This window comes from Gossypium hirsutum, chromosome A07 (genome assembly GCF_007990345.1).
Source record: "Gossypium hirsutum isolate 1008001.06 chromosome A07, Gossypium_hirsutum_v2.1, whole genome shotgun sequence".
Taxonomy (NCBI): domain Eukaryota; kingdom Viridiplantae; phylum Streptophyta; class Magnoliopsida; order Malvales; family Malvaceae; genus Gossypium; species Gossypium hirsutum.
Window position 1 is genome coordinate 7349317 of NC_053430.1, and position 15183 is coordinate 7364499.

Here is a 15183-nt window from a genome sequence, read left to right on the forward strand (position 1 = left end):
AAAACACATAGCAATAGCGGCGTTTTAGTAAAAAACGCCGCGAAAAACAGAGCATTAGCGGCGCTTTTGGCAAAACGCCGCTAAAAACCAGAGCATTAGCGGCGCTTTTGGAAAACACCGCTAAAAACCAGAGCATTAGCGGCGCTTTTGGCAAAACGCCGCTAAAAACCAGAGCATTAGCAGCACTATTGGCAAAACGCCGCTAAAAATCAGAGCATTAGCGGCGCTTTTGGCAAAACGCCGCTAAAAATCATATAACCCCTAAACCCAAAAAAATCATAAACACTAATCTATAACCCCTAAAACAATAATTATTAAAATTTATGGTTATACAATATATTAAAAATTTTCTTATATAATCGTAAAAGAGATAGTATTGAATTTAAAATATCGAATTAATTATCATTATAGTTTATGGTTTATGGTTTAAGATATATAGTTTAGGGTTTAAGATTTTTGAGTTAACTATGGTTTAAGATATATGGTTTAGGGTTTAAGGTTTAGGAGTTAACTAGTATTTGAAGGTTTATGATGAATTATGGGTTTAGGGATTATAATTATGGGTTTAGGGGTTAGGGTTGGAGTTTAAGGTGTAAGGGTTTGGGGTTAAGGGTTAAGGGTTTAGAGTTTAGAATAATAATAATAATTAAAAATATTTAACTTGTTTATATTTAAAAAATTAAAAAATATCAAATGAAAATAACATGAATATATTTATAAAAAAATTAAAACAATATCATTAGGTTTAAGTAAATTTACGTTAAGTATTTATAAATTTAATTGGAAATTTAACTTAAACGGGGTCGTTTTCTTTTTGAAATGTTTTCTTTTTCTCATGCCCGACACTAAAACCCCTAATTTTTAAAGTCATTGAATATATATTAATAAAAAAACATAATTGTTTAACTTAAACATGATTGTGCTTTAAGCATGATATTAATATATTTTATTTTTATTCAAGTCTCACTTCATTCAATATATGAGCCTAAAATTTTATCTAAGTATGCCCATATTAATAAAAGGCTTAACCTAAACCCAATTTAATATATATATTTATATTATTTTTAATTTAATATTTAATATCCTATATATGTAATTGTATTTAAATTTTTAATTTATATTTATTAAAATTTTATATGTAATTGTATTAGCATTTTTTAATGTTGACATTGTTACTTAAAAACATGGTCCCTGGTGAAGCAAGGTTAAAAACACTAGTTAAATCAAATTGTTAGTTGTTAGGATTTTGTCCTTCTTATAATTTACAAAAAAAAAATAAAATCAAATTATCAGTATAAAACATGTCAAAATTAATTCTTAATGTAAATAAAAAATTAATTAACATTAAAAATTTGGCAATATTTAATAACATAGGTTATTCAATAATTAATTCTTGCCAAATTTGATATTTTCCCTTCTATAAAATGAATAACATAATTAAATTTAAGAACATATTTGTTGTGTTTCCGTATTAATTAGTTATTGTGAAAATTAATTCAATCCGACTAAAATTTATTCAAGTTAGGAATTAATATGTATTTTTAATTCACATTAAAAATTATTTTTTCTAAAATTAATTAGTTAAATCGGTAATAACACGAAAAAATTATCAAGAAATTAATAATAGTTGTATTGTGTAATTTTCATTTTATGTTTTAGGATATGAAAAATGAATGCCAAATGTCAATTTTTTACGTTGCCGCATCAACAACTTACCATAATTGGTTGAATAGAAGGCAACGAATTAAACTTAAATTGCACCAAATTAAAATTCATGTATACAATTACACATTAAATCAATGTTAATGTATAATTGGATCAAACTTAAATTACAACCAGAATATAGGCCCAAATAGGTTGGACACTATTGGACTGTAGCCCAAGAAGAGTATTTATATTCTTGAAATATGGGCTAGACCCGGGGATAGCAAACAAAATATAATTGTTTTTTCAATTTTAAAAAAATGAAAAACCCAAACCCTAAAATATCTTTGCGGGAGAGCATCAAACATGGAAAGAGTTTTCAAATTTGCCACTATTCGTACCTGAGTCAGTGTTTTTTCCTGTCTTCTTTTCATCTCTTTGTTTCAAAGAGCGGGAAACGAAGAAAAGCCTAAAGTTAGGGGTTTTGTGTTTTTTTTCTTCGAGTGATGGCGAATGTAGCAGTGGATAAAGATCAACAATGGCTAATGAATTTCCGTTTAAGGTAAGTCGGAAATCTTAGTATTGCTTTCCTTTTTATTGTGTTTCCATTTATTGTTTTATATATACGTTTTTTTTTATCACAGAAAAAGAAGTTTGAAGTTGTTCAATGTAATGCTACTATAAATAAAGGTTTCTGTATTTGTATTGATTTTAAACTCTTTTTTTTGGGGGGGGGGTTATATAATGTTAACTTTCGATGGCGTTCTTTGGTTTGTTCATCTTTGTTTCATTGGAGAGCTGATAGGTGAGTTAGTGTATTTTCTTTATTTTTTATGTTTATTTTATATATAAATTAATATTTGAATCTCACTGTTTTCTGTTTGTTTCTCGGGATTTTGCTTCTTGGTTTTCTTCCTTCCCAAATATCCTTTCTTTTTTCAAAATTTTCTCTTCTTCGTCCTCACACTTTCTGGGATTTTTATTCCGTTGTTATCAGTTTTCTTTATCAACTTTTTTTAATGATTTTATAATATTACAGGAATTGTTGTGTAAATTAGAAAGAGTGGGAGCTTTCAATTGTCATATCGATTCACGCAAACACAATAAGAAGTGAGGAGGAAGTTAACAGAGGTGAAATTTTGTGTTTGTTTTGTAAGAGGTACGTACATTTGTCGACCATTTTTTTTTTCTGTTAGCTGCAGAATTTCTTTACCCATTTAATTAGGCTAATTTGTTGATATATGCCGAAAATTTTGAAATTTATCTATTCATGTCAGAGTAAAAACGCGCCCTATAAGACACGTTTTCAAGTAAACGGTAACAAATCATCGAATGGTCACAATTCCAACAATCATAGGATTCTAATAACCATATTTTTCCTTATATAAACTCATTCTTTTCTTTACAATTTCCTTCTTTCTTTTTCTAAATTATTTTCCTTTGAAATGTTAGTCTGATACTCGCCTGCTTTGATCGTAATTTTAAAACTTGCTAATGGTAACTAGTTGGTCTGCTGTACGCTAGGTTAACAAGAGAAACAATGTTTTTGAAGTATTATTAAATAAACATTGATAGATAACAAATTGCATGATGTTACTTTTAGTGTTACATTTTGAATTTTTTTGTTCATTTTTAATCAATCGTAACTTTTTTTAGGTTTACTTTATAGCGAGATTTTAAGAAGCAAAAGTATCAAGGAAATGGAACCTTAATTGTCAAACTTGTTGAAAAAATAAATAATTCGTAAAAAAGTGTATTTAAATAGTAATTTTTAACATAATTCATAAAATATTCAATAAAAAACATTCCAGACGAATAGACACTAGAAAGCTACTTCTAACAAAAGTAACTGACAACTAATAATCTTTATTTGTATGATTATTGTTTTTCTTTTTCTTTCCTCTAAATATAAGTTGAAAGGGGTTGAGAATATTGTGACCTTTATTTGATATTTGTGAATTGTGACATAGTTTGACTCAAATATTGTAAGGTAGGATTTTAACTTGTATCCTCTACAAAAGGATTTTACTTGAATTGAACAAAAAAAAAAAGAGTTCAAAACATCAATTCTTTGATCTCTTTTCAAGGTACCATTTTACTTGTGTGCTGTGGACCATTTTCTTCAATTTTATGGAGGTTTTTGTCCAAGTATTAGTTAGTTTTATGTGGGTTGTTTTGCTGCAGCTTAAACCAGGTTTGAGCTACTATGCAAAAGATCCACAGGCTGCTGCAAATTCATTAACTTCTCTTCTTGACAAGGCAGAAAGTGTTGTTCCGCTAGATTTACGATCAAAGACTGCTGTGAGAGTTGGGGTAGGTATTACGTTCATGCGTTATGCATTCTAAGCCTTTTAATTTGCTGAACAATGGGGCTATCTGTGTAGGCAACTGCTGGTCTGAGGGCATTAGGAGGCGAGGCATTTGATAAAATTTGCAATCGGTAATTTTATTTTCAGATACATGTTTGTTATGGCCACAGCATTTACTTTACCATTTCCTCAAGCTAGTGCAATTTAAATATGTATTTAGGTTAGGGAACTTTTGAAAAGTAGAAGCACCCTTAAATCCGAGGCAAATGGGGTCAAAATTCTGGACGGCTCTCAAGACGGTTCTTATGAGTGGGTATGATATGCTGAATTTTCTTGTACTTTTATACTTTGCTTTTACTTTGCATACTGTAACTGGGGTTAGAGTATCTTGGCGTCCCTATATTATAGCTAAAATGCAATTTAATCCTTGTATTATAGAACCGAGTAATTTAATCTTTAAACATTTGATATAGGCGCAAACAAGTAAAATTGATAACAATATTGATGTAAAATTATTTAAATGCTGATGTGGACTTTTCTTCTCAAATCTTACATAGTACATGAGTTGAAATCCGACAATATGTATGTTCTTAATTGAAAAAATGTTGCTACTTCAGTTCCATCTAGAGATCAATATTTTTGTCAGATTTCGGGGGTCTATGCTAGCTTTTAGATGGTTTCCCGTTAACATTGCTATCAATTTTACTTATTTCTCCAATGTCAAACATGGAAAAGATTGAAGGACTCAATTCTGTAATATAGTGGATTAAATTGTACTTTTGACTAAGTACAAGGACTGCTTGATATTTTAATCTTATAACTGGTCAACATGATCAGTCTTGCTTGAGATGCTTTCATGGTGGTGCCGGAGCCAATTGGAGAAATCCGAGGGGTTTCTCTGGGGTAACTTAGGGAAACTAGAATAAAGTATTTACGTGCTGTTAGGGCTAGGATCCGTTGTAATTTTTCCTACTGATGGAGCCAATGGACCTAATTTGGACTTTCTTAACCTCCATCTTCTTTTATAGGTGACAATAAATTACCTACTAGGGAATTTGGGAAGGACATATCAAGACACAGTTGGCATAGTTGATATTGGTGGTGGATCTGTTCAAATGGCGTATGCCATCTCCAAGAATGCTGCTTCAAGAGCTCCAAGTTTACCAGCTGGACAGGACAATTATGTAAATGAAATGTATCTCAAGGGATCAAAATATTACCTCTATGTACACAGGTACCCTCCATTTTAACAAAGTAGGATTCTGTTAATGATTTGAAATTGAATATAAAGAGAAATCTTAATGGCTTGTGATTCCTTAAGCAGTCTTATCAGACAGGTCTCTATTCAGTCATTTGTATAATCTTTATATTTTAGTTATATACTTATGGCTTTCTTGTGTACAGTTATTTGCACTATGGCTTACTGGCAGCTCGAGCAGAAATTTTGAAGGCCACTGAAGATTCTGGCAACCCTTGCATCTTGGAGGGTTTTGATGGTATGTTTGAATTTCTTTGGTTGCAACCAACACTATAAAGTGCTGCTTTTTTTAAATATATATATATATGTGTGTGTGTGTATTTGGGCTGCAAATGGCAGGCACGATTTATGAATTCAGTAACTAAGTTTATAGCTACGACGACTGAAAGTAATTGTTTGTATTTGCTTCCTACTGCTAACTGTATTCATCTCTCTATTCTGAAACTTTGAATGCACTGAATAATGGAATAGTTCGAATATTACCGGATTTAAGAGAAATTAATGTTTCTTTAACAATTATATTTGTTTGTTTGTTTTCATTTAATAGAAATTAATGCTTTGGATTTAGTCTAAAATCTCTCATTTCACCTTTTCCTACACTGTTGCTTAAATTTACTGCTGCAGCCTTGAGGAATCCCCAATCCCATCTCCATCACTCTCCATGCATTAATTCCTATAGCAATATCAAGGGTGGCAAGTTTAATTGACACACGACTTCTTTTGAACTGTTTGTTTTTCAGGTTGACCAGCTAATTGGAAAAGATCATCTTTTCAAACGAGTATTATTATTTTGATCAAGGCCTGGTGCTATTACGAGAGCCGGATCCTTGGTGCACACCATGGCTTGATTTCTACATATGCATTAGAAACAATGATTTTATATATCATTAATGTCTTTCATTCATCCTTATTTTGTTCTATTTGTATTTTGTTAGATTTCTGGTGTAGTATGATAAGTGCGGTATTTTGTTTGGCGGGATGTATTTATATCATAGATTATTCTTCGTCTCAATATTTTGATGATGAATTTTAATTTTTTTATATTTTTTAGGACTTTTACAATATTTTATATATATATATTTAATTTTTATGACCTTTAGCGGCGTTTTTTGGAAAAGCGCCGCTAAAGGTCCTGATCTTTGGCGGCGTTTGTGGGAAAGGCGCCGCTAAAGGTCAGGACCTTTAGCGGCGCCATCTATAGTGATGTTTTTTGCGGCGCTTGCAAAAACGCCGCTAATAGTTTTAGTGGCGCTTAAAAGCGCCGCTAAAGGCCTAAAAAAACGCCGCTAAAAGTCAATTTTGCTGTAGTGTCACTGAAGCCTATGAGATTGCCATATTTTTGAACAGCGCGTCTAATTTGCAAAACCTTCTCTTCGCCGATTCCTAACTGTAGTCATCATCAACATTGAGAAAAGATATACATGATTATTGTGGAAATGCAAGAAAAGTACATGCTGGAATAGATGCATATAAAATCATGTCTATATAAAACTTGTTTCGGAATAAAAAAATTATGTATATATAGCATTTGCAAAAAATTCATTAATATAGGATTTAATTATAGAAATTTATAAAGTTTCATTCATTGTATAATATGTTAAAATTAAATATATTAAAATTTACTAACATTTTTCTACCATATCCTTAGTTTCTTTGTGAGCACTATAGGCGTATGTTGTTGTGTTTTTTTTAACATGTAAATTTCATTCAATTTGATAGTACTTATGCCAGCTCCAACTAATTTTAATTACTCAGAAAAAACGTAAGTTTTACAAAACCCTATGACACAAAGCCACCATAAGAGATCACCAGAAAAAAAACTGAAGCATCCAAATAATCTATCAAGCACTGAACTCGAAAAGACATCGTATAACAATGGTCACCATCAATATGAACAAACAACAGTTCTAGATGAACAAATATGATATTCATCACTTCAATTAAAAAGTTCTAAGGAAACGAAAGTGCAAAATCTGAAGAGTTCAGTTAAAGGCTTAAAACGACTCCTTATAAGATGGCAAACTTGACAAGAGGAGTGAAGTCATACTTGATAAGATGACTCAATTGACACAAAAACAAATAAAGATTTATTGTATGACTAAGTTCATTTTTATTAGCATTAAACTAAACAGTTATTGTTTAATTTCATCCTTCAATATTTAAAACAATTGTTCATTGAAATTATATAAGAAAATGGATGAAACAATATAATGAGGAATTGCTTACCCTTGAGGTTGTTGTAATCAAGATATAAAAAATTATGTATATATAACATTTGCAAAAAGTAGCAGCAGAAAATGTTGAATTTGTTTACCCTACATGGATCCACTGACCATTACTAAATCAAGTCAATTGCAGCATTAAGCCCCTAATCTTTTTGGAGGCTACTACTTTCCTACTAATTTTACTCTTTCCCTTGTTTTCAGCGGCCAAAGCACATGCTCATCCATTAAATTAACCAACGTTTTGTTTTGTTTTATCAGTCTAATTGTTGTTTTAGTCCAAGCTTTATTGTAGTAGCAGCAAGTTACTCACACACATATAAGCACATGCAGCAGTCTCCTAAGTAATATTTATGCCCTCAACAATGGGGTTGGATGATATAACAAGAAAACTAATTAATGACATATCAAGAAAACTGAACCTTCATTTACCTATGGTTGCGGCAGTGGAGAACGACGACGACGCAGCAGTGAGGACGGCGGACGGTGACGAGTAGGTGGTCCGGTAGCCTCAGGAGCTTCGGATGCTTAGGGATTTGGGGGAAAATTTAGGGATTAGGGAAAATGTAGTGAATTGGGGGAAATCTGTTAAAGGGTGGAAATGGTGGAAATGGCTAAGTGTCGGGTATGAGGGGAGGATAAAATGTTAGAAAATAAAACGACGCCGTTTCAGTGACAAAATTTTAAACGTTTGTGGCGCTTTGGAAAAGTGCCACTAAATCCCATCTATTGTAGCGTTTGTATGGTAGTGCCACTAATCCCCTTCCAGCTCCAATTAAAACGACAGCGTTTTAGTTAAAAATAAATACTTTTTGTGGCATTTTTTCAAAAACGCCACTAACCTCCATTTTATATACATTTTTTTTGTAATTAATTTTTATTTGTTATCAATGTTTTTTTTAAAATCTAATTCTTAAATATATAAAGTTTATCTATTATATCTTAAATAATTTAATCTAAAAATTTAATCTAAATAATTTCATTTTTTCCAAAAACACCACTACTCTAATATTTTAAGATATTAAAATTAATATTATCTCTTTTACAATTATATAAAAAATTATTTAATATATAAATTAAAAAATACTAATTTATCTAAACCCTAATACTCTAATTCATAAACACTAAAATCCATAACGGTACACATAAACCCTAAACCCCTAACCCGTAACCCCTAACCCGTAACTATTAACCCCTAAACCTTAAACCATAATTCATAAACCCTAAACCCCTAACCCTATACCATAAACCATAAAACCATAAACCTTACACATAAACCCTAAACCCATAACACGTAACCTTTAACCCTAAACCTTAAACCCCAACCCTTAAACCATAATTCTAAAACCCTTAAAGTAGTAACTCATAAGCCCTAAAACACTTAACCATATACACTAATTTGTAAACCGTAAACCCTAAACTATAAAGATAATTAATTCAATATTTTAAAATTAACACTATCTCTTTTACAATTGTATAAGAAATTATTTAATATATAAATTAAAAAATACTAATTAATCTAAACCCTAAACCCATAATCCCTAATCTCTAATCCATAAAACCTGAATCATAAAACATAAACTCTAAACCCCTAACCCCTGACCCCTAACCCTTAAACCATAATCCTTAAACCCCATAATCCCTAAACCTTAAAATAATAACTCATAAACCTTAAACCCTTAACCATATACTCTAAACCGTAAAGTACCCTAAACTATAATGATAATTAATTCAATATTTTGAAATTAATACAATCTCTTTTACAATTATATAAGAAAATATTTAACATATAAATTAAAAAACAATCAGTCATATACCAAAAATCTTTAAAATTATTTTAAATAATAGTATTTTATCATTTTTAACAAATATTTTTCTATATTTTTACTTTCAAATTTTTCCTACGTGTCATTATTTTTTTTCTGAAGAATTTAAATATTCAATTAAAAAAATTATATTTTAATATAAATAAACCACTTAAAGTACAAAAAAAAAAGATGAAAAGATTTTTTTATAGATCAGAATTTACGGTGTTTTCTCTAAAAGCGCCACTAAAAGCTCTACACAAGACGACATCGTTTCACAAAATTTTTGTGGCGTTTGTAAAAAAATGCCGCTAAATATCAGTATTAGCGACGTTTTTCATAAAAGTGTCACTAAAAGCTCTACATAAAACAACGCCGTTTCACTAAATTTTTTGCGGCATTTTTGAAATCGCCGCAATAGATTAGTATTAGCGGTGGTTTCTAAAAAGCGCTGCTAAAGGTGTGCATATAGCGGCGTTTCTTATAAAAGAGCCACTAAAAAGCTCAATATAAGACAATGGCGTTTTGCAAAATTTTTTGCAAACGCCGCTATATGCACACCTTTAGCGGCGCTTTTTAGAAAACGCCACCAATACTGATCTATAGCGGCGTTTTTGTACAAACGCCGCTAATGCCACTGAAGCTTAGCTAAAACGACAGCGTTTAGCGTAAATTTTGCGGCGTTTTTTCTTGAAGCGCTGCTAAAGGTGAACCTATAGCGGCGTTTTTTAAAAACGAAAACGCCGCTAAAAACCTATTTTGCTGTAGTGCTTCCAGTTTCTAAGCACAAATTTGACTCAGTTAATTCCCTGCATAGTTCAAGATAGGCTCGTGGCGGGCTTTAGCAAAGATGACGTTGTGAAAATATGAGTCAAGGTGAAGATTTGTTAAATATGACTCCTATTTTCAGTCAAATTTGAGAAATAATCTTTCAGTTAAACTCTGTTTACTTGTTTCAATCAAACACTGATTAGTTTAGATTATTTTATTATTATTTGACCTATGAATTTAGCCTATAAATAGGCTCTTTTACAACTTTAGAAAAATACACCTATTAGAGATTAGAACTCATAACACATTTAGAGAATTTTGTGTTTACGTTTTGTGGGTTCTTTATTTTCGGGTTTTCGGGGTTTAGTTTTTATCTCCATCTTTTGTACTCTTCGTTCTTTTGCCATTATAGTAAAATTATCTTTGCCCGTGGTTTTTTATCCTCTTTGGAGGGGTTTTTCCACGTTAAATTTGTGTGTTCAATTTCTTAATTTATTCCGCTATTTTCTTGTTCGTTGCTTAATCGGGTTGAAATCCTAACATCTTCTTTGTGGTAGTGTTGCACTTGGACTTGCCATGGCTTTTGAAGGAAATGTTTTATTTGCTGGAAAACTCCTAAGGGATGATTTCCATCTTCATAGCCTTTAATCACCCTAAAAATAGCTAGGTTATCCAATTCTAAGATCACCTTCGTTGCGCCAAGGGACCAAGCATGGTGGAGGCCATCCAGGGCTCCCCGGAGTTCCGCATCAAACACCAAGCATTGCCTATCTTACGACCATAGCACCTTATCCATTCGTCAGTAGCAATTCTTGTATCAATCTCTTTAGCACCACCCGAGTTAACCTTAAGCCACTCTTTCGACGGACGCTTCTAGCATATATCTCGATTTATCCGACTCACTGTATCAACACCAATTGCATTATCTTACAAGAGAGCTGTGAAAATCTCTTGGCACATCCTCTTGCTTGCCTCCAAAATAGTTTCAGATTCAATGTGTCTCATTAAAAATCTAGTTTTTTTTTTTGCTGGAATCCCATAAGTTCTAGCACAAAATTCCAAAGAGAATATCCCAATGTTCATCCTGTTTTGCAAAATAACTAGGCTTGGAGAGATTCGTAACAACCCATTCCATGATATTCATTGACATGAACTCCTCTACTTTTTAGGCTTTAACCAGATTGACCCAAATAGATATGGCAAGGAGACACCACCTCATTACATGCCTAACATCTTCTTCTTGATTGGTACTCTATGGGCAATGTGGACCATTGTCAAGCTCTTCTTCATCTATTCCTTGTTAGTTATTAATTTATTGTTGCAAATCATCCATAAAAAAGTTTTTACTTGTTGAGCACCTTATGTTCCCATATCCATCTCCATCTTTTGTCCATTGCTAATTAACGATTCCTTGTAAGCATTGCATAGGCCGACTTCGTAGAAAAGTTGAACTTTCTATCTTCTCTTCATCTAAGCCTGTCATAGATATCGGAATTTAGAGGAGGCCTGATTGCATTAATCTTCATAACAACATGATCTGGCAACAATTAAGCAATCCTCCTCATATCCCATTCGCCTTCATCTTTGACCTGGTATTAATCGGGGTAAAGCCATTGGGGATATTGTCCAAAGATAAGAAAACATCCTTTAGAAGTTTAAACTCAGGCACCTAAGCATCTTTCCAGAAGTCAATTGAAGACCCTTTACCAATCTACCAGATTACGTGTAGCTTCACATCTTCCCGGACATTACCAATTCCTTTCCAATGCCTTGAAAGATTCTTGTCTTTCAGCTTGTTGGGCACTAGTCCATCCATTTTATACTTGGATCGAAGAATTTCTACCTACAGATGATCCATTTTGGTAATCAGTGCAAAGGCAAATTTCATTAAAAGCGCATCATTCTGCGAATCAATATGCTTAAAACCGAGACCTCCATTATCTAATGGTAAACAAAAAGTTTCCCAATTAATAAGATTAATACCTTTGTTATCATTGGTTCAGCCCCAAGCAAAATTTCGTATGATACGCTCCATTTCAGGACAAACACCCTTAAGAATAAAAGAGCATTGCATGGGATAAATCGGAATGGCCGCCAAGGTAGCTTTGGCAAGTGTTACCCCAACCCTCTACTAATTACATCTTTCTCCTCATCTACTACATTCTTGGAGAAGTAGATTTGGGTCTTAGTATCCTTGATTTGATACCCTGAATGCTCAAAAAACTACCGAAGAACTTCATAAATAACATTCATTTGATCTATAGAAGCTTTCACATAGGTCATTTGTAAAAAATAAAGGAGAGATGCAAAGATCATTTCTTGCAAGCTTGAATGGCTTCCACGTACCTTGCAACACTTTACTAGAAATGGGCCGACCTAAACGTTCCATATATAACACAAAGAGATAAGGCCGAGAGATCTCATTGTCGAATCCCGCGTGTTGGTTTAAAATCTTCAGAAAACCCACAATTTCAAATGATCTGCATAGAACAATACGTAACACAATGCATGATTACATCCAGCAGGTTACTAAGAATCCCAACATCCATCAATGTATCTCTGATAAAATCTCAATCTAGCATATCAGAGGTTTTTTCAAGGTCTATCTTGAGCTCCATGTCTGACCTTCGTCCTCATCAAATGGATGATTTCTTGTGTTATTATTATATTGTCGTGGATATTCCTCTCAGGAACAAAACTAGTTTGATTTGGCAATACCATTCCAGTAAGAAAGGATTTAGATGATTAATAATCACCTTAGCAACAATTTTATACAATACCATGCAGAGGCTGATTGGTCGAAATTGTTGGACTGTCTCATGCCTGTCGACTTTTGGTATCAACACCAAGAGAGTCCGATTAACCAACCAGCCAGTTAGCCACCTGCCATAATCGTTTAATTTTAACGAAATCACAAACACTAGACCCAATTGTATCCCATTTTTTTTTGGAAAAGGATGCATTGAGTCCATCAATCCCTGGGGCTTTTGAAGGTTGCATTTCAAATATCACTTCTCTGATCTCCTCATCCAACACTGTTTCTCGTAAACACTCGAGTTCGACCTCAGAGAGTTCATGAAAGGATCCTCTTAGGCTGTAATCATGCCGTAGGTTGTCATCTTTAGTAAAGAGTTTTCCAGAGAAATTAACGGCATGTTACTTTAATTCATCCTAATCCTCACTCCAGACTCAATCAGAAATTTTAAGAGCCCTTATTGTATCCCATCGCCTCCTATTGATGGTGCTCACATGAAAAAATTTAGTATTTCTGTCTCCCTCAGCTAGCCACTGCAACTGTGATTTTTGTCTCCATAAGCTTTCCCCTTTTGGAAGAACCTCATCAAATTCTTTCTTTAAATTAACCTCTAAGTCAGCTAGGAAGCAAGAATACTATTTTTCTTGGGCTTTGTCAATGCCCGCTAATCTTTTCAGAAGAAACTGCTTTCTAGGATCAATACACCCGAAAACCTCCTTGTACAACCATGAACTTTAGCGCAGAACTCATCTACATTCCTTACCACATCCCTAGCCGTATGCCATACTGATGTAAGGAACTCCTTAAAAGCTTCACAATATCTTACCGTATGCCAGTCAAAAGAAGATTTCAAGAAGTCCCATGGGTTGTCTCGGGCAATATCTAACCGTGGTACCATGGACACCAAACTTCACAAGCACGTAGCCGTTCCCGATGAAAGTGGTAACCTGGATTAGGTTATATGGGCTTTTGGCAACGATGTATAAGACAAGCTCATTAAAAGGGATTGGTGAGATGATTGGCTCGACGATGATGATTGATTATAAAACTGATAACAGTGGAAGGGGGAGATTTGCAAAGATGACAATTAACATAGATCTAAGTAAACCTCTAATCTTGAAAGCCATTAATAAAGGTAAAAGTTTAGATAGTTGAATACGAAGTGTTGCCAAAGGTATGCTTTCAATGTTGGAGTTCTGGTCAGGATAGGTTGGAAAATATGAAACCCACAATTTGGTGTTGGAGGAAGTGCCTGCTCCTCCACCCACCAAATTTGTTGAGAGATAATTTTCATATTTAAGGTTTTTACAATTTATTATTTAGGCTATACTGTGGACAATATCTAGCACATTATAAAAGATTATATTACTTGAAGAATTATGTACGGGTGATTGGATTGACTTAGTTGACAAGAATATTTTTTTAATATTCTTTTTTTATCTTGTTTACCATTATAGTGGTTGTTTTATATGGATTGTAATAGATCTTTTTATACAAATTTCTATAAACACTATATAATTAGATACTTGTAAAGATTTATGTAAAACCTTATTGATAGTAAAATTTTTGTACTGTGGTTTTACTTGCTGAATTTGCAATGAGTGAATTTAGTGATAAAAATATCGAGTCTTCAAAGTATGAGGGTGAAGGAATTTATCATGGGTGTGATTGAATAGGTTAATTTTGTGTTTAAGTGTTGAAAGGAGTGAATATTTTTCATTGAGTTAGACTTTGCAGACATAGAGAAACCGAATTGCATAAACAATCTTCTTGTATTCTATTTGTTTACTATTTGACGTTTGGTGCTTGGAGGAGTGCCCATTACCTTATGTACCAATTTAATTGTGCAGCTTTTGTTATTAGCAATGACTGAATCGTTGATAAGATAATTTCTCTTTAGTTCGAAAAACAGAAAGAAAGAAATTGTAATACCAGGATCCACCATGACTATAGTGAAAAAAAATAAGTCTGGAAAAGATCAATTTGGACTTTGGATGCTGGTTGATAGGCTAGGAAAACATAATGGAAGAAAAGGAAAGGAATTGTGAGACTCATCATTAAACTTAATCTCGTGAAACATTATTAGTCTCTTTTTGTTCACTAAAAGGAATTCAAATTAAGTCATTGATCGCACAAAAAATAAAAGGAAAGGAGAAGAACAAGAAATAAAAGAGAAGAAAAGAAAAAGTATAAAAACTAATCATGTAATTTGACTTAAAATTTTCATTATTGTGATATGATTTTATTGTTACAAATTATTCAGTAATTAAAATATTACAAATAAATAACATTAGCGACCATTTCATAACAAATTATATATTTATCTATAATTTACTTGAAAAAATATTCCTAAAAATTCAAGGCCTTGAACTGAAACATCGCAAAGCCCATAAATATGGTCAAAGAAACCCACAACTAC

General features: G+C 32.6%; 1 protein-coding gene across 4 annotated transcripts; it reads left to right on the forward strand.

Annotated features, from left to right (window-relative positions):
• The first annotated feature begins 1962 nt into the window (after positions 1 to 1962).
• Positions 1963 to 6254, forward strand: LOC107926659 (apyrase 2). 4 transcript variants are annotated; one of them, XR_005930277.1, is made up of 7 exons: positions 1963 to 2206; positions 2289 to 2449; positions 2684 to 2803; positions 3829 to 3957; positions 4029 to 4084; positions 4174 to 4266; positions 4982 to 5118. XR_005930277.1 is itself a non-coding variant. In XM_041117451.1 (5 exons), the coding sequence occupies exons 1-5, from the start codon at positions 3775 to 3777 to the stop codon at positions 5954 to 5956; spliced, it is 579 nt and encodes a 192-aa protein (XP_040973385.1). In that variant the 5' UTR covers positions 3738 to 3774; the 3' UTR covers positions 5957 to 6254. The 4 variants fall into 4 exon arrangements, 1 of the variants encoding a protein (XP_040973385.1); XR_005930276.1 differs by lacking the exon at positions 2289 to 2449 and having other exon boundaries at positions 1969 to 2206; XR_005930278.1 differs by lacking the exons at positions 1963 to 2206; positions 2289 to 2449; positions 2684 to 2803 and adding an exon at positions 2831 to 3731.
• The last annotated feature ends 8929 nt before the right edge of the window (positions 6255 to 15183 follow it).

Coding starts and splice junctions, on each gene's coding strand:
- LOC107926659 (XM_041117451.1), top strand. CDS start 3,775: ATGGAGGTTTTTGTCCAAGTATTAGTTAGTTTTATGTGGGTTGTTTTG. Junction 3,958..4,173: donor AGACTGCTGTGAGAGTTGGG/GTAGGTATTACG, acceptor ATATGTATTTAG/GTTAGGGAACTTTTGAAAAG. Junction 5,188..5,357: donor TATTACCTCTATGTACACAG/GTACCCTCCATT, acceptor TCTTGTGTACAG/TTATTTGCACTATGGCTTAC.